The sequence below is a fragment of the Prosopis cineraria genome, unplaced genomic scaffold, assembly GCF_029017545.1.
Source record: "Prosopis cineraria cultivar Desert tree isolate PC_DT_omini unplaced genomic scaffold, ASM2901754v1 PC4, whole genome shotgun sequence".
Taxonomy (NCBI): domain Eukaryota; kingdom Viridiplantae; phylum Streptophyta; class Magnoliopsida; order Fabales; family Fabaceae; genus Prosopis; species Prosopis cineraria.
The window spans coordinates 9,476,285-9,497,023 of record NW_026555335.1 but is presented as its reverse complement, the minus strand read 5'-3'; the positions used below and the strand labels follow the sequence as shown (position 1 = coordinate 9,497,023).

At 31.4% G+C, this 20,739-nt stretch overlaps 1 protein-coding gene and 1 pseudogene across 1 annotated transcript; one reads left to right on the top strand and one right to left on the bottom strand.

The window, feature by feature from the left end:
* Positions 1 to 699: 699 nt before the first annotated feature.
* LOC129309545 (uncharacterized) lies at positions 700 to 9,357 on the bottom strand (annotated as a pseudogene).
* A 6,299-nt stretch (positions 9,358 to 15,656) lies between these two features.
* Positions 15,657 to 18,076, top strand: LOC129309775 (peroxidase A2-like). Its single transcript, XM_054951487.1, has 4 exons — positions 15,657 to 16,019; positions 16,147 to 16,338; positions 17,101 to 17,263; positions 17,374 to 18,076. The coding sequence occupies exons 1-4, from the start codon at positions 15,801 to 15,803 to the stop codon at positions 17,778 to 17,780; spliced, it is 981 nt and encodes a 326-aa protein (XP_054807462.1). The 5' UTR covers positions 15,657 to 15,800; the 3' UTR covers positions 17,781 to 18,076.
* Positions 18,077 to 20,739: the final 2,663 nt, after the last annotated feature.

Here is a 20,739-nt window from a genome sequence, read left to right as displayed (position 1 = left end):
TTTCTTGAAAAGATGAGGAGGTAGAGGGAAATGAATATCCACACAATATTATTTGATGATATTCATAATAAAAAAATAATTTTTATTTTAATTAATTTTGACTCAATCACCAAATTGTCACCATATATAAAGTGAGTTAACGCGAAGCACTATACACAAGCACTTGCCCCGCACATACCGACACATATGAATTGACCCCTCTTGATCAACTGATTCAGATTGAACTTTGATAGTTTGATGTTTGTACATAATTCTAAAAAATCAAATAGAATTTAAATCAACAGAGATGATCTTCTCTGCTTTTATTTAATTTGATGAACAAGTTTTGCAATTTCTAAGTACACTTGCGGAACCAAATTATAAGAAAATTGGAAATTAAAAACCATGGAGTCTCATAATTTATCATGAACGAATAATTTATTAATCTTAATTAACAGGCCTCCTGCAATTAGTTCTTCTTCTTCTTCTTTTTGGGTACATCTGCAATTAGTTCTGATTTTTTTTTTTCATATTGATCATGGACTGAGCAAAGCTTCTGAACAACACGCTTTAAAAAAAAAAAAAAATTAGGAACTCGTTCTGGCTGCCAACAAAATGCAGTTATTTTGGCAACATGGACAAGCCAAATCACAAAACTATTCAAAACTGAGCCAAGGGAAAGTAGGGGAGAAAAGAAGAAAAAGATGCAATGCGGTTAAAAATACTTTTACTTATTATATTATACCCATGACAGTTGCGATACATAAATCAAACGACCTCTTAAGGGAATTAATTATAATAATGATCAATAAACTGTCATATCTTATCCTGAACAGTATATACATATATATATAGATGTTGGACAATACAATTCAAGAGTTTCGGCTCCGTTTTTTGTTGAATCGTTTGTTATGTGGAGCTGGACTTTTTAGATTCTCGAACACGCGTACACAGAACATCGCTACTGCATATCAGGAAAAAATTCAATAAACAACAAATGCGTTATCCTTTCAAGCTCTGGTTTTGAAGATGAGCATTCATTTTTGGTCGCAACAAACGTGGGGAACGTGGCAAAAGCAGAGCCACAGATAGGCTTAAGGTTGAAAAGCTCATGCATCTAATTATTAGTAGTAGTGGCATGCATGATAAAGAAATTATTATGACCACAAATCAACTTGTTCAGATAGAGCTGACCGGAACACCATGATCAGACTCTTTGGTGGTGGGAGTGACAGCACTGATGAGTCGCGAGGGATCCGAGTTGACAAAGTTACAGTGAGATCGGATTTCACCTTGAGAGCCAGTCAAGGGACTGATATTACCCATCTTGATCATGGAAGCAGCGAACTGAGCGAAGAACAAGGACTGGTTGCTGGCAAAGCTATTCACCGTGGCGATGGTGTCTGCACCAGAAGTGGAGAACAAGACCTGGTCGCTGTTAAGGAGGCCATTGTGAACCTGAAGGTTGGTGTAATAGTTCTTGTCGAAGGTATCAGGTGTGGTCAGGTCCAGATTGGTCAAGTTGGTACAGTCTCCATTCTCAGGGCATGTCACTCGCAGGGTTTGAAGGTACGTCGTGTTGAGATAGGGATCGGGTTGGCCTGTGCCACTGAAATTGTATAATCTATCCACAAATGTGCTGCAATGTGCTCTCCCGAATGTGTGAGCACCTGAAAGTGCAGCCCCAGCAATAATAATTCAAATCATGCGAGTGATGATGTGTTGAAATAATAGTTGTTTGTTACTTAGTCTTTTCCGGTGCCATTCAATTGATTACTTGACGAAAAGACCAGCTCATTAGTATTTGAATTGATTGCTAAATTATTTTACCAAAAGGTTGCTATTATCATCAGTCATTTCTGCTGTCGAGTTGGAAAAAAAAAAAATAGAAGAATTACACACACAGCTTTGAGATAAGAAAACTAAGAGTCCGTTGGTTTTGTTACTTTTAACGTACTTTTATACTTTTTAAAATTTAGATATTATTTGGTTTTTAATCTTTTTTTTTTAAAAAATTCTTTTCAAATGTTGTTGAATGTGCTTTTGATCAACTTAAAATAATGGAACTTTTGAAAAGTAGATTTAAAAAATAGGATGTTATTTAACCACACTATCCCAAATTTAATCTTTTATTCTTTTATTTAAAATAGTTAATTCATTAAAAATAGAATTATCATTTCAATAATAATAATAATTAGGTATCAAGTTTTTAGTATTATAAATTAAATAATTAATCATATTAATTTTTAACATTAATGTATAATACAAATTCGAAATCTTTATCACATTTTCTTAAAATTACAAATTAAAAAAGTAAAAATGATTAGAGATCAAGTTTTTAACATTATAGATCAAATGTTATGTTATTTAAAATCTTTATCATATTTTTTAAATATTTTAAATATATTACATTTATATAATAAAAATTACAAATCATCATAAATTAATATTCTTTTTGATAATGGTATATTCAAAAGCATATTTTACTATCATAATTTAAATAAATTTTAGTGTACAAAACTGATTTTTTAAAACAATGTATTCAAATATAAATTTCATTACAATAATTAACTTTTGTCAAATGAATTTTTACTAAATAAACTTTTGGCAAATTAAAAAATAAATACATATTAAATACTTACAAGTACCATCTTGGTCACTTATAAATACTGAAATTTAATATGTAAATATAGAAGTTTTACTTATAAATAAACTGAAATATATAGGGAGGGAAATACCAGAGAGGGCAACGAGATCAGTAGCATTGAGGCCTTGAGCAGCAAAAGCAGATTTGAGCTGATCCAGAGAGAAGCCGGGACCAGGAAGGTTGTCGTTTGCCAGCGTTCGATTCGCTGTTGTGCCGTCCTTTCGCCCCAGTGGAACTTTCCATCCGTTTCCCTTGGCCTGTCTCATCATTCATTACTCACTCTTAACACTTTCATCTTAAACAATCTAAAAATTTAAAATAATATTTTATCCAATGATATTTATAAATCATTCCTATGTTTTGTCCAAACTAAAATTTTTTTAAGAAAAAATAATAATAATAAATTTTTTTAAAATATATAAATAATAATTTGGTTCTTTAAAATGTTATAATTTTTTTAAAATCTCTAGAGACTGTTTTATCATTAATGAATTTATATAAATTATCAAATTATTCTTGTTAAAAATAAATGATTCACAAGTCTTATTTAAATATTCATAACTTTTTTTATATTCACAATAATATAATAATAAATAAAGAATTTAATATGTGAAGTTGTGATTTATTGCTGCACCGTTATGAATATAAGAAGAAAAGTTGTGAATATTTAAATAAAACTTATAAATCATTTATTTTTAACAATAGCAATTTGGTAATTTACATAAACTCATTAATGATAAAAAAGTCCTTAAGAACTTTAGAAAAATTATGACATTTTGAGAGATCAAATTGTCAATTATATATTTTAAAGAGATTTTATTGTTATTTTTTCTTTTTTAAAAGTATATTAACTCTATCTTAAAATTTAATACTTTGTTCGTATTGAATATATATACTTTAATAATAATTTTAATCTCACCAATATTTAATACGGATAAAAAGAAAAAAAAACATAATTAAATTTTAATAATATGGCTTGTAAATAAAAAAAAATCATTTCCTTTGCCTCATAAATAGAAATTGAGAGAGAGAGAGTACCTCAATCTCTTTTATCTCTTCCATTAATTATTTTTTTAGTGAAGTCAATGGTCCAACAGAATGGGGTATTTCGGGAAAGCTATAACAAATCATGGATACATTAATAACAATTAACAGATTTAATTTTTTTTTAACCATTGTGAATTAGGCAACAACCTTTCGAAAAGAAACAAAAAAACTTGAGAAAGTAATCCACGGATGAAACGCATGGATGATGGCAAAGTGGTTCTCAATCATGGCCGACAACTTCCACTTGCCCCCACATTGAATGTATGCATGGCATGTCCTTTTTTTTTTTTTTTGAAAAAATAAGTAAAGTGCATGTACCCCTCACATAAAAAATATGTTAATAGCTGGCAAAAAAAAATTGTTAATAATTGATGACCTGGTCTTTTAGATTCCAACAATATAATGTTCTTCTTGTTCATTTCAATATAATAATGATCTAAATGGTAACTAAAGATAGAAACCAAAGCAATTTTCAGGCATCAATTTTAAGGAGTGAAGTACCAAACTGACAGAGACTTCAGCAGCGACGGCGAGAATATCAGCACAAGAGACTGTGGCAGGGCAATCAGCTTCAACAGCAAATTTAATGTTGTTGACAACATCCAATCCTCTTATTGAGTTCAAATTTGGAAAAGCATCTTGCTCGCCGTCTATCGTATCTGTCTTGTTCAATAATATCGATGCATCACAACCCTGCATATGCCCCCCCCACACACACAAACACAGTATGCTCAGTCACTTTCTGTGTAAACTTTCACTGAGCGTGAAGAGAATTTATGAGCATCCTACAGGAGAGATGAAGAAGCTAAGCGTGTGTGTATATATACATACATACTTGGACGAAGCAATCATGGAAGTGAAGCCTGATGAGACTGGCACCAATGCATGGATCAGCTTTGGAAGCATTACGAACAACCTCTCTTACAATGGCATGCACGTTAGGACATGAGTTTTTGTAAAACGAAGGATCTAACTGACCGTATGAAACTGATATTCCTGAAAGCACCATCAATGCACAGCATAGAGCTGCCACTGAGACAATAAGAGAACACATGCTTAGCTTCTTATTTGTGTCTGAGAAGTTCTTCTGTGTTCTAAGAGCTCCTTATGAGTGCTTATTTATAGAGGACAATTAATGGGTTGATTTGGCATCAATATATTGATAATCTTGATAAGGGGGTTAATATAATGAGGTAATCAATTGCATTGGTTGAGAATGACGTGGTGTATGTGTGTTAACCGTGATTAACTGTTTTTTTTTTTTAAGATTAGTTCTCGTGCCTTTTCTTAATAATTTTTACAACAAAATATAAATAGGTCTCATATTATATATATATATATATATATATAACAAACTTATTTACAGATAAATTTCATGAATTTGTCAAAATACACTCAAGTCCTCTAAAGTTTATTTTGACAAATTCATGAAATTTATTTGTAAACAAGTTCATACTTGTACTCTAGCTCGGATAGATATTCTCTTGTGCTCTAAATTTTGTTATATATATATATATATATGTATATTGATATTGAAGATTGATATATTAGCTTTTTTGAAGATAAAATTTCTTTACTTTTAAAATAGAAAAATACATTTCAAGATTCCAATTTTAAGAAAGTTAAAGGATTTTTATTAAATATCGTTATTTTTAATTTGGAAAATTTAATTGAAAAATTTTCTGGTGGGTCGTTGGAACGTAACAATACAAACTATCAAAAAAATTTCTTGAAATTACAAATTCTTTTATTGTAAAATTATCGTCACATACGTCAAAGTTTGTGTCATCAGTCAGTTATAAATTTGTTATTATTTCTTAAATATATTATTGTTAGATATAGATAAAAATCATAAAATGGAGAGTATTTGAATTTAATTAATGAAGATGAAATATTTATTGAATTATTAATTAATTTCAAATATTCAGCTTCCAGTTAATTTTGAGATGGTTAGATTATTTGGTGGAGAGGAATAAAGTTACTTTTTTAAAAGTATAACTATTACATTTTAAAAATCAAATAAATTTCCTTGTGAGGGAAGAATAATAAATTTTTAAAAGATAAAATTAATAATAATTAGGTACTCGGATAAAATTTTTGAATTTAAACAACTACAAAAAGGAATTTTAATTATAAGCTGAAAGTTACATTTAGCAATTGGCCGGGTAATTCAATACCTTACTTTTTTTTTTCTTTTTTCTTTGTGAAAGCAATTCATTTTAACTTTATAAATTCAATTAAGATAATAAAAATATTTATAATCATATAAAATTTATCACAAAACATTAAAAAGTAATTATAATAAATTTATAATAATCTCTAATAAAAGCAAAAAAAAAAAAACATTTCAGTTCTTGCCTTTTGCAGTGACAAGAAGACACAGTGAAGAGTCTTCAAAGCTTAGGCTAGAGCTGGTTCACTCAAGACTGAAGAGCTAAAAAACTAAAAATGAGGAAAAAACACTGCTCTCAAGGCTTCAAAGTTCAAACTATATTAAAAATAATTATAATTGTATTAAAATTACTTGATATGATCAAACCGGATCAAATGGTCTGACATCTCAGCCCCTATTTAGTCCAATCTAATGATAAAATCTAGTCTTTTCAATTGTTTAAATCTTTCAAGTCCTTTTTTTTTCCTTTTTATAAGACCCAACTGGATCGAGCTTGTTTGTTACTGCAATTAAAGAAAGGTCAGGAAAGGATTGTTTGTTATTTCAATTAAAGAAAGTTCAGGAAAGAATGGTTTCGTTGTTGGCTGAAAAAATGGTTTTCTCCCATCACTTTTACCCAAACGCGAAAATGTTTTTACTTTTTATGTCTTTTTCAATCTTTATTTTAAGTTAAAGAGAGAACGGGGCACTCGCATTCCACGCGGTGACATATATTGCATTTTTTTTATATTTATAAATCATTTCTAATTAAATGATCAAAATTAAGAAAATATAATTAAATTATTGATGTTGTCTATAAAAAATTTTAATTTAACCTTATTAAATGTATTATTTTAAAAAATATTTTATTTCTCACATAAATTTTTACGTTACTCATCAAAAATTGTAAAACGATAAAATTAGAAAAAAAATTATTAATGATTTACTTTTTTATATCAATGACTTCCAAGCGGTGAACATATTTTTTCTACATATGAGACCGGAAAGAGTATTTTTTTGTCATTCCATCAGTCAACAGTTCTCCACCAATATGTGCAATGAGCCCAAGGTCCTCATCCCTTTTGCGACATGTCTCTAATTGGTGAATATTTAATAGTGGATTTAAAATTCTTGTGGAAAAGAAAATCAGAGCAAAGAACTTCAATTGATTTGCTCCATCTATTAATGGATCCACTTACTTCCATGACCAAACTCAGCCAGGCTTAATTTTTTTTGTTTTTGTTCCAGCAAGACATTAGGCTTAGAAAATTATTTTTTTTAAAAAAAAAAAAGGCTGAAAGAGAGCCAAAGCGATAGAAGTCAGTCTAATGTTTGTTCTCAGACCCATACTCTAATATGGTTAGACCCTGTGAGATATTCATGAATACTGAGTAGCTCATCAAATCGAGGTTATGATATCTTTAAAACATGATAAAATATACTTATTTGACCAAAGTTGATTGTTAATTGTGTAATTCATCGATAATCCATTATCCATGATTAATTCAATATTCCAATTAACGATTGACAAAAACATATAACCGTGTAATTTTTTTTTTTATAGCCTAGAAAAACGAAAACAACTAACCCCTAAACATAGGTTCAACAGAACTAATAATCGTCAATACAACAGCAATTCCTTCTTGAGCAATTACATCAACGTACCAAAACATTTAAATTAATAGAAAAATCAAGAAGAGTTGGTCTCTTCTCTACTTTTATTCAGCTTGAACAAGTCTAGCCTGCTAATGAAGTACACTTGTGTAGATAATAAGGAAATTGAGAATTAAAACCTATAAAGTATATATATTTTAATTCACCCTCCTGCAGTTAGTTCTGATTTGCCCATTGCTTCCCGTAAGAGGACTAATGTTGCCCATATTGATCATGGACTGAGAAAAGCTAGTGAAGAACTCGCTTTGACTGCTGGCGAAACTATTGACGATGGCAACGGTGTCAGATCCGGTGGTGGAGAACAATTCTTGATCGGACTGCAGAAGACCACGTCCACTTTGGAGGTTGGTGAAGTAGTTGCTGTCGAAGGTATCAGGAGTGGTGGGGTCTAGGTCATTTAAAGCATCACCATTTCCACCTTGAGGGCAAGCCTGACGGAGGGTTTCCAAATAACCAGAGTCTAGAGATGGATCTGAACTGTTGCTACCCTCAAAGTTAAATAACCGATCACTGAACAGGAGACATCTTGCCCTCCCGAACGTATGTGCACCTGAGAACTTCATTAGCTTAAAACACAGACTAGCTAGTAGTTATGATTTATTAAATTGTCCAAATATAAGTGGACAAAAGGACGAATCCAAAAATGATCTGTGAGGACTAAAACTGAAAATTTGTCTAAAAATTGGGAGTTGAAATTGATTTCAACATTTTTTACAATAAAAATTCATAGTTATAAAGAGTACTTTCAAGTACGGGGTCAGTGGCACCTGCATGCCTCCCTTACGTTCATTATTGTGGAAACATTGAGTTGATGTGGTAAATACCACATTAAATAACGTCGACTTAATGAGTAATATATATAATAAAAGAGAAGGATTTATAAATTTAAATCTCAAAATTTTGAATTGAGATATACTTCCGTTGTTATTATTCATTTGATCTCTTCCAGTTTCCGGGTGATAACTCCCCATTCTTAACATAATTTTAGATGCGTGTGAATTACCTGATAAAGCAACTACATCAGTGGTATCAAGTCCCACGGCAGAAAACTTGGAAGTGATATTAGCGAGGCCATCTCTAGGACCTGGGAGGTTCTCAGCTGCAGCTCGATTTGCCGTTGTACTGTCTCTTCTTCCCAATTGAACTGTCCAGCTTGGACCTCCACCCTGCACACACACACAGACACATATATAATTACTTATAATATGCATGCATGTTATATACATACGAAGGACACATTTGCTTCTCAATTGTTTAGCTCATTGCAAGTTAAAAGCTTTATTACCAAGGAAACGGATGCTTCTGCAGCAATGGCTAGAATGTCAGCACAAGACAAGCCGGGACAGACATTCTCGAGAGCTGTTTTAATGTCATCGACCACAGGAAATCCGGCTGCCGAATTGTTGTTAGGACGTGCCTCCTTTTCTGATAAGATTCCATCGGCATTGTCCAACAGTATCGATCCATCACAGCCCTTCAAATGAAACACGTACACAATATCATATAAATTAAACTAGCACTCAATCAACATGCATGCATGTACGTGAAGGCAAGATATATTCATTTAGGCAATATATGTATATGTATGTATGTATGTATGAATTGTACATCAACAAAGCAGTCATGGAAGTGAAGACGGATGAGTTTGGCTCCGATTCTGACGTCACTCTGAGCAGCCTGCTCAATGACGCCACGTACAATGGATGAAGCATTAGGGCAGGTGGTACCATAGAATGAGGAACTCAGTTGAGCATTTGAAGTTTCAAAAATGGCAGCGAGCAAGCAAAGGCTCAACAATGAAACCCAAAACGACGACATGTTTCTTAAATCTTAATTTAAGCAAAAAATTAAATCTTGCTGCGAGGATGAGATTGAGGGATATGATCCTAAAGTTGATGAGGCACTCGTTTTATAATAAAGATGGAACGACGTGTGTCCAAGATAGTGGCGGGCTGTGAGAAGGCTGGCAACGGTGTTGGCCGAGCAAACGACAAAGGAGAATCATTCTCATTCTATTGGAGTGCTTGAATTTTCGAACACCAAGTGTGTTTGAAACTTTCCTCTTACACTGTGACACGCTAAACGACGCAAGTTTTGGATTAAGAAAGTCAAATATACCTAATAATTGCACCATCTTTGGTTTGGAAGTGACTAATTCACTCTTTATGGTCATAATTTGGTGGACAATGGGATGAATGATACTCAAAGAGTAACTAGGGTCATTTGATATGTACCACTCAACAAAAAAAAAAATTATATATAATAAAAAATTTAGGTAGGTTGCATCTTAGAACTGTTTATCAGGTTCAGAACATGTCTTCACAAGATTAAAAAGTATTTACAGAAGTAGTTATACAAAGGGCTTGATCACAAATGATATCTTCACATCAATTGGATAAATAACCTATCACTCTCAAGTTTTGATTATTCTCAGTTCTTGGTACTCTTAAAAGATTTACAACCTCAAACGATGGAGTAGAAATTCCATGGAATATGGTATAATAAATTAATTAATAAAATTTACTGATATATGATAGGTAAAATAGTAGTTTCAAAAAATTATTGGTCAATTTTTTCCCTAAATAATACAAATTATTGTAAACTTTGTGCAAAGCACACATGGTGGAGATTACAAGCAGTATTAATATATCTAAAAGTAACTGGAAAGATGCATGATTTTAAATACAAGTCTACGCAATTCTAACCATATTATTCAAGCTAATAAGAAAAAAGGGAAAGAAGATTTTTTTTTTTATAAAACTAAAAAAATAACTATAATACTGAGCCGCCGCTTGGTGTTTAATGTGTGTTGCTGAGGCTGGACTTTTGAGACTCAGAATGTTCAAGAAAATAGAGGAAGAGGCAGGTGTGGATGAGAAGAAAATTCAGTAAACAACAAATGCGTTATCTGCGGAGGTTTGGCTTGGAATGACCGAATGAGCTTTCACTTTGGGTCCCGTACAGCTAACGGCCGATCGTTTGGAATAGTAAACCACTGACAGTCAACTACCATTCTAGGCCGCCACTAGGATTGGACTTACTAGGGCAAGCTCAATTTAGGCGTGATCACATAAACCCAAACTTATAAAAGAAGCCTAAATAATCACTTTTTTGAGCATATATGGGCAAGTTCAATATCCAAATTGTTAAATTTTTACTTTAAAATTAATTATTTTTATTTTATATAAAATATATTTTTTGGATACTTAAAAATATACTTTTTTTAATCCTATTTATAAATTACTTTCAGCATGTTTCATTGAAATTAAGAAAAAAATTAAAACTCATTAGCTTTCTCATAAAATTCAACAAATTTTTACCTTTATCCCTAATAAATATTCTTAAATCTTATTACTAATATTTTTATTCAAAATATTTAATAAGGGTAAAAATGTAAAGAGGAGTATTGAAAATTGACAAGTGCATTAGAAATAGAATTAATTTTTTTTTCTCTCTTTACCCTATAAATAGAATCAGAGGAGTAAAAACTTATTAGTTTTTTTTTAAAAAAAATTTTGGGTATTAATGTTTAAAAATCAAAATAAAAAATAACAAAAATATAAGAATGTGTATATTTTTATTTTTAAATAATATATATAATAATGTACTTAAATATATGATCTCTCATTTAATTAATATGTAATATATTTTTTATATTGTTTGAAAAAAAAAAGAGAGTAGAATTTCACAACTACTACTATCGGTCGGATTTCTAACTTCAAAATTGTTTTCAAATTAAAAAAATTAAATATATTTTTTATTTTGCTTTAAGAAAATTTAAAAAAGTTATTTACAAAATAATTGATAAAAATAAAAGTAGAAGCAAAATTAAACAAACCATAATGCATATATATATATATATATAGCTCGTGTGGTTAGTTTTTTTAGCCAACAAATTCATCCAAATTAGATGTCAACGAAGTTCACCGTGATATTGATATTGTCAAATATTATCTTAACGTTTAACGATATATTTTGATTTTCAATATATACAATTTTGTAAACTTTACAGTTAATTCTGTTAATAGTCTGACTATGCCTAATAATATGAGGTACTCATGCCACTTCTTAATTAGTCGTTCACTCGATTGGTTGCTGGGGTCCTGGGGAGAATTAATTAGCCATTCAATCGTTTGGTTGCTGGGAAGAACGAGGATGAAAGAAATAAATTAAAAAAGTCTGAATAAAAATAAATTAAATACTTGAAACAATAAATTGCAAATAGTTCTATGATCTTTAACTTCAGAGAATATAAGCTCGTGATGCAAATGGCTAGCCGCTAGATCAACAATAAGATTTAAAAAATATTCACGTCCCATGGCTTTATTTTCGGCCGACATCCTATGGCTGCTTTGAGAGAAGTCATCACCATATACTTCCTTCATTTCAAATTATAAGATATTTTTAGATAAAATTTTACATACTAATAAACCTCATTAAATATACCTAACAACCTTATCTTTCTAAAAAAGATATAAATTTTTAAAAATATCCATCATTTAATATATTAAAAAGAGAAGGGATGAAAATTAATTATAAAAAGAGAAAAGAAAATATAGGAATTAGCCCATTTAATGAAATATTATTCTATCCAAAATGTCTTGTATTTTGGGATGAAAAAATTATTTTAAAAATATCCTATAATTTGAGATGGAGAGAGTACATTTGTCCTTGTCTTTTAATATTTTTTTCCCTCAATTTATCCAAAAAGTTACTAGACAATTTAATTAGAGAGCAATTCTGTCCTTAACAATTGTTAATTTTAACTTGAATATATTATTTGACCTTATTTTATTTTATTCATATTTTTAATTTAATAAAAACTTCACTTTTTGATTGGATAACTTAGTTGAGACAAAAACAACTTTTCTTGTGCCAATTCCTTTTAATTAGTTTCTTGTGAAACGACCTTAAATTGCTATATTGTGTTAGATCCGTACGTGCTTGTGGTACATCAGTGACAATGTTCACACTATTGACTCTGTTCATACTAGGACACCATACAAAGGCATTTCAAAGTTTAAAAATGGATGGCAAAAAAAAAAAAGTCTAAAAATGGAGTTGTTCATGAAGATTATTTAACTACCGGAATGGAGTCATTGGATCGTGCTGATTTCGAAGATCCCAACATAAAGAAAGTGGAGGAGAGAGAGATATTAGTAATTTCATATCATTAAAAAAATATAAAAATGGTGGGATCAATATTAAATATTTTATAATTTAAAATAAAAATACGGAACCGCATAATTGAAAAATAACCTCAAGAGCACGGGGATTGAGATTTTAAATATTGATTCATCATTTTTTTTAAAAAAAAAATAGTACGAGATGTCATGTACAAGATATAATCACCATTTCATCACTACCTTTTATGATTAGTTGCCATGAGGGAGGGACATCGAATTTCCTTCCGTCACATGAGGACGTGTTCTGCGCTTTCACGACACTGTTTGAAATTGAAAAGTGTCGTACGTCGTCTTTTTTGTGGCATAGTAATCACTAATCACCACCAAAAGTTTTTTTTTGGGTAAAATATTGTCGTCTTTTTCTTAAATATCTGTTCAACCGGGTCCTATCGATGTTCAATTATATTAGGCTTTAGTAATTAAGTTAGGGACAATTTAAAGAAAAACTCCTTAATCAAACATATTAAAAAAGAAAACCCTAAAATTTTTAAAATTTCACTACTTGGTATTGAATTGAAATTAAATTTCTGATAAAATTGATAAAATTGCTCTCAATTAAATAAACAACATACAATAGATAAGATGACTTGTTCATTCTCATATTATATATTATTCACTTATTTATGAAATATTATTAATTACTTTACTTTACTTGTTTATACCCCTAATTTTACTTGATTTCATTCTAAGGGATTTAAACAAGTAAAGTAGAAAAATAAACAATATTTCATTAGTTAATAAACAATATGCAGTATGAGAATGAATAAATGATCTTATCTAGTGTATGTTGTAAATTTGAATGAATAGCAATTTTGTCATTTATGTACCCAATAACTACAGTAAAATTTAAAAAATTATAGGATTCTGGCTTTTAATATCTTTAGTCATAGAGTCTTTTTGAAATTCTTATCAATTATGCACGCTTTAGTAATTTGAGTTGTTTGGCGTTGGATTCGTTTCAAGCCACCATGTCTTTTGTTTGTTTCATTGGACAGTGATGGTAGGCTCCATTTGTTATCCATTTATGATTTCTATCATGATAAGGCATACTCTCATCTAAAATATAAATATCTTTTAATAATAATTTTCATATGGATAAAATCTTTATTTTTGTAAATATATATACTTTCTCTGTTAAAAAATATAAAGCATTTTTTAAAAAGTTGGGTGCTAAAAAATATAAGGCATTTTTAGTCTTTTGAGGTGTAATTATTGCATTTTTTTCAAAAATGCTCCTATTGATAATGACTTTAGGTTTATTGTAGGGTATTTAATAGGAATAAATATGAAAAGATAGAATTAGTTTGAAAGTAGGTAACTACTTTATTGGAAGTGAGATTTAATTAAAAATGTCTTACATTTTTTAACAGAATGAATATATATTATTTTTTATCCCTAATTGCAATTTATAATATGTATAAAAAAATTCATAAATTCATATAGAGAATTCAAGTACAAGGGGTAAAATTATTATTATTATTATTTTTACAAATATGAAGTTGGTTATATTTTGGACTGAAATTAATTAAAAGAAAATGTTTATATTTTGGATCGAAGGGAGTATATCCTAATTTTGTTAAGTTTCAATACTAATCAATTAAAAGAAGAATGGCAAATAAGGACCTTATAAAAAATTAATGTCAAATTAGGAGCTTTCATAATTAAGATTTCTAAATCAGTACCCATTATCTCATATTTCAGTACTGAAATCTTCACTTGATTTAGTATTAATCTTCTTATGAGCTCCCTATTTGTTATTTTCCCTTATTTTAAAAGTCACTTAATTCTGAACATCAAAACACTGTATTTAATTAATGAAAAAACATTATATATTTAACTATATATAATTAAAGTACTTATTCTCAATTAAAGCAAAACATATATATCTATTATAGATTATTTATTCTATAACAAATTTGTGTTATTAATAATATTAACATATTAAAATCTATATGTCTTGATTTGATTGGATGAAAGTATATTAAATACTATATAAGAGTAAGTATATAAGTTTTGCACTTAATTAAAAGTGTTCACGGTCAATCCTTCTCCCTGAAAAACTCCGCAAGAAATCCTCATCAGTAACGTATTATGCTGTGAGAAAACCTGTTTCTTGTAGGGTTATCTACATGCAAAAAACTAAACTTCACACAATTCTGAGTTCCTGGGACAACATTCCTTATTGTAGGAGTTGTTCTTTGAAAAAATAAAATTGTCCACAACATAAGGGATATAATGCAATATTCTCTAATGTTTGGATATTTTAATCTCTGGTCTTGTTAAAGAATCTTCTAAAAATTATGAAAAGAAGTGACTGTAACTTACTCCCTCACACTATTTAAAAAAATCAGTTAACTATATTAATTATTTTTAAAAATAAAAGAATTAGACTACAATATTTTTTATTAATTGTGTTAATCAAGCTTTTATTTATTATTTCTGATGATTATAAATGATAAAATTATAAAGGATAATTTAGGAAGTTTGCAATAAATATCTATTGAAAAACATGATTTTGCTTATATAAAAAAATAAACTAAAAGCGATAATTTCTCTCATAAATAAAAATGGAAGGAGTACTCTATAATAAGGGTAAAACTGAAATTTTTAGATGATTTGTTTTTTTTATTTTTAAGAATGAATATGCATGAAAATGTTGGATATCTATATATATTGTAATAAGAACTAGAGGAGTAATCTTTATTTTAATTAATTTTGCCTTATCGCGATTAACAAATTGTGATTGTGCCCAGAAAATGAGATTTCCCTTCGATATCTATCCAAGGAGATAATGCACAACACACACATGTAGCGACGCACAATTATTGAGTGTCGTTTTTCTCGCAACCTCAACTGTCGTTACCATACAAGTGGAGAAATCACTGTTGTGTTTGAAAAGTCCTGACCTACTAACATATACATAAAAGCCTACAAAATAAATGAAGAAGTGAGGGTGATGACACTCTTTTACTTGGCCAATAATGGATACAGCTCAACACAAGCTAAGACGCGCGTCCACTCTATAAAAACCACTTGCTTCATTCTTCTTTATATCTCCGCATCCTCTTCGGTCCTTAGATATAATTAGTTTGTTTAGTTTAAGAGCTCATAAAAAATGTCGTCGTTTAGGGTCGTTCCCATGTTGAGCTTCTTCGCATTCACCACCACCATATTATTCGGAGCTTCAAAGGCTCAGCTATGTTCTACGTTCTATGACGACACGTGCCCTGACGTTTTTACCATCGTCCGTAGTGTGATCGAGCAAGCTGCTTTGAGTGACGTCAGAATCGGAGCCAAACTCCTCCGTCTTCACTTCCACGATTGTTTTGTTGATGTAAGTAATCCATCATCACTATATTTGCTCTCCATTTACCATCCATTATTAATCTCTCGTCATGATGTTGGATTTAATCTGTACTGATAAATGTTACATATGTTGTGGGTTTAATTTGTTGAGCTAGGGCTGTGATGGGTCAATATTGTTGGACAATGCAGATGGGATTGTATCTGAGAAGCAAGCAGTTCCCAACAATAATTCGGTGGCTGGATTTTCCGTCGTTGACGACATTAAAGCAGCCCTCGAAGAGGCCTGCCCCGGTGTTGTCTCTTGCGCCGACATTTTGGCCATCGCTGCTGAAGCTTCTGTTTGTTTGGTAATTCAATCAATTTTGGATATTTTCCATCCATCAAATTCAACTTTAAGTTTGGAAATCCCAAAACTGATGTTTTTCTCTCTCTAATCAATAGAGGTCTCGTGTATAACACGCACAATGAAAAGTAAGTTGCATTATTATGACTATATACTAGCTAGCTAGCTATTTAGAATTTTTATAGTGTAATCAAAACATCATAGGTTAGACCGAGAGCTTATTGCTGAAATTCAACAAATACTTCAAAGAGACTGGCAGATTGATATGAAATGCATTGGAAGAGAGTTCAACTCAGAAGCTGATTCCTTAGCGAAACGTGCCTTATCTCTCCCCATGCGTCTTCACGTAATGGCTGGTGACTCTATTCCTTCATTCATGGAGGAGTTTTAGTTTTTATTTGCTGTTTGTTTTGATTGTTTCTTATTTATCAAAAAAAAAAACATCATAGGTTAGTAATTAATTGGGAAAATCACTCTTAAATCGCACATGAAGAATTTTAAATGCAAAAAGTCTTATTAAATTACAAAATTGCTCCAAAAGTGAAAAACTTGTCCTTCAGGTTCATATCAAGTAATTGACAATTCCAATAGAGTAAATTAACACAGTATAGCTAATGAATACAAGACTTCAGTTACTTTATAATTTTATGAGATCTTATTTATTCATTTTATATGAGACTTGAGAGTGATTTTCCCTAACCAATTTCACCCACATTAAATGTGTGCATGGATGGGTAAGTTTATTTATGTGGGTGATCACGTATAGGCTGGAGGCCCAACATGGGAGGTTCAATTGGGAAGAAGAGATAGTAGGAAAGCAAACCCTGAGGAGGCTCAGAAAATTCCAAATCCTAGAGAAGGACTCGCCAACATTACCGCCAAGTTCGCTTCTAAGGGACTTGATATTACTGATGTCGTTGCTCTGTCTGGTAATAATTTTTATACCCAAATTTGCTTCATTTCATTTACAAGAATATTCACTAATTTAATTTAATTAATCCTTAATTATCTGGATCATATATATATATGTATATATCAGGTGCACATACGTTTGGGAGGGCAAGGTGCTTACTGTTCCAAGATCGCTTATTCAACTTCATGAACACTACCAAACCTGATTCAACCCTAGATGCTTCTTTCTTGCAAACCCTTCGCCAAGCATGCCCTCGAGGTGGTAACCCATCTTCCTTGAACAACCTTGACTTCTCCACTCCTGATACCTTCGACAAAAACTACTTCTCTAACCTTCAGACCAATCGTGGACTTCTCCAGTCCGATCAGGAGCTCTTCTCTGCTGCCGACACCATCGATCTTGTCAACAATTTCGCCGCCAGTCAAAGCCAGTTCTTCGATAGCTTTGCTCAGTCCATGATCAATATGGGAAACATTAATCCTTTGACTGATGACGAAGGCGAGATTAGAACTAATTGCAGGAGGGTCAATTAGAGTGCCATCTATAGTCTATGTAAAGACTATGCTTTGTCATATATATAATTTGTATCCACAAATGTTCTTGCAGTAAGCTAAATAAAGGGAGAGAAATTAAAGTAATGGTCTTATTCTGTGATGATATGAGACCTTTGTTTGTCCAATTATTTGAAATTGATAATTACTACGTACTGTGATGAATTATTTGTAGGTCTTTGTCATGTATTTGCAAGTTGACTGGGTCCTCCTCAGCAGTGTATAGGGGCAATACATAGGCCCCACCCAACATGCCTGCCTGCATGATCATCTTCATCCTTTTCATTTGTCGATACTCCATCCTCCATTATGGGAATCATCTGTAATGGAGATCAACTGTACCAAGTGCCAAGTGGTCCTCTGGATTGTTACCATAACAATATGGCTAACGTTCTATTGTCGCATGATTGTAATTACGGTTTTGTAAGCCACTTTGTTCAGTTTTGTAAATCCACCCACTCACTTGTCTCGTCTTTCTCTCTTCAGTTTTGTAAGCCACTTTGTTCAAAGATTTTGGGATCAAGGGGAGAAAATTTTCTAAAGAATTTGCTCATGAGTTATGAAGGTTATATATATTCCATAACGGAGTTACACCTTGCATTTTTTTTTTAAAAAAAAAATGAATCACGCCTTTCACAACCAACATCTACATTAACCGTTTCGTTAAATCCATGATCTCTATAGTAACACGGCAGACATTTTATCCGGTGGGAGGATTTGAGATACTTAATGAAATTCATTTTAAATATATACATTAAATATATACATTAAATATATGGAAAATATTTTTTTTCAAGAATCATTCTATAACTTTGACGGGAAAATAAAAATTAAACTCAACTAATTAGCAAGGATGCCCAGTACCTCTGGTCCATTAGCATTCTGAGTCACATTTTAACCCAAATTCAACTAGATTGGGTCAAGAAAATCTATTAGGAAGCTTCAAAGAAGCCCAATCAGATTAGGGAAAAAAATTAAACGGAAAAAATGAAGAAGCAAAAATCACTCTACAATTCCCCATAACAATTACAATTGCCTTAAAGTCCCACTAATTGCTGAAATAAGGATTCATTCCCAAAGCCCTTAACTATGAATAACATTGCAATGAAAATGACCCATGTGCCCTCCTGGCATTTCCTTCTTTCATTGACTGCGATCCCTCCTTCAAAAACCCTCCTCTCTCGCCTCGCCCTCATCGGCAATACCAACTCCCACCTTCTCGAAGATCCTTCATCTACTGCCTTTAGCTAGAAGTGGTGGACAATTTGTCCCCATTTCCCACGAAATCAATCTCGATGATCTTGCTCTCGTTCATTCCGCCGCTGCATAATCATCCTCGTTGTCCCCTCCAAATAACCCCAACAGACACTTCCAATCTCTTGTCATCCAAGAATCCAAGGCTCAAGATTGCTTTGTGGGGCCACCCATGTCATTCCTGGCAGGTTTACATGCATCGATAGCTCCAATATTGGTGTCCATGGAAGATTGATTCTTTTGGGCTCTTCTAAAAGAAAAGCTGAAGTGGAAGGAGAGAGAGTGATGGTGAGATAGAGAGAAGGATGAGTGTGAAGGTTTGAACTTTCTGCTTTGTTTATGGAATTTGCGAGGCATGTGTGTGTATAGCTAGGGCCGTGTAAAAATCTTTCAATCTTGTTTGATTTAGTCCAACTTGAGATGGTCTCAATCTTATTCGGTTTGTATAAACACTGATTTTTCAAAACTAAAAAGATCAGACTATTTCTTCGAGTTGGACTAAACAAGAGACTAAGCATCCGGATCACTTGATCCAATTCAGTCCTATTAATTTTTTTTATAATTATAATTAATTTATTTTTGACAAATGTTTGAAGTGTAATTGATGCTAAGGATATGATTGTATGAAGATTTGTTGAGTTTGTTTGTAAATTATTGTTGTAATGTAGTGTTGTTGAATTTTATTAAGTGATGTTTTTATTAAAGTTATAAATTTAAATCATTTGGACTATAACAGAAATATTTTTTTTCTTATTGTTGAAAATTATTATGGATTTATTATTATTATAAGTGTTTTTACTATCTTAATTGAGTTTATTATGTTAAAATGGATTATTGCCTCTCATAGAATAAAAAAGAAAAGAAAAGGCTAAGTAAGTGCTGGACTAACAAGACCAGTCTCCTACTCCTATAGACCAAGTCCAATCTTGTTAATTTTCAGGTTATCACTGAACAAGACCAAACTACGGGTTACCTAATCCAATTCTTTTCATGAAAGAGATTGGACTTCAGGTTAGAGTGAAGTTTAGTATTATCCTGTCTTTTGTGCAGCCCTATATGTAGTTAAGGAAGGCGTCACCAATTGAGGTTAAAGGCGAGAAGGGGCTTTTAGGGAGGGAGAGGAAAATGCAAGGACAAATGGGTCTTTTTGTTTTTGCAAAAATGCTATTCATAGCCAAGGACTTGCCTGGGACTACAGGTAAGTTCAGCAATCAGTGGGGAAAATCACGATGGAGGACTTCTAAAGCATTTTTCTTTATATATATATATATATATATAAAAGAATTAAAGGATTTTGAATTCACTTCGCAAGATCAAGGTATCAAGATGTAATTAAATTTTAGTGAAAAAATAAAACTATCCTTTCTTTATGTTTATTAAAAAATCCCCACTATCATCGTCCATCGGTGGTTAGACCACCTTGTTGGATTGAATATTGGAGCTCTAGTGCATGTGGCTAAACTGCCTACTAGAGCTTTAGCACCAATCATTAAATTAGTGAGGGAGACAATATAAATTTTTAAAGGCTAAGGAGAGGGTTGAACCCATATCCCCTTAGCTACCAAATGGATAGTTTCAATTATAATAATGTAAAACTTTATATATATATATATATATATTATTTTATTTTTACTTTTTATGTCAATGCTTGTAGGGAGCTTAATGTTTATTTGCCATTTCATAAATG

What these genes read in the sequence shown, in the direction of transcription:
- LOC129309775 (XM_054951487.1), top strand. Translation starts at nt 15,801, where the DNA reads ATGTCGTCGTTTAGGGTCGTTCCCATGTTGAGCTTCTTCGCATTCACC. An exon ending in TCCACGATTGTTTTGTTGAT is followed by an intron (nt 16,020 to 16,146) that starts GTAAGTAATCCA and finishes TTGTTGAGCTAG; the next exon opens with GGCTGTGATGGGTCAATATT. An exon ending in TGATGTCGTTGCTCTGTCTG is followed by an intron (nt 17,264 to 17,373) that starts GTAATAATTTTT and finishes TGTATATATCAG; the next exon opens with GTGCACATACGTTTGGGAGG.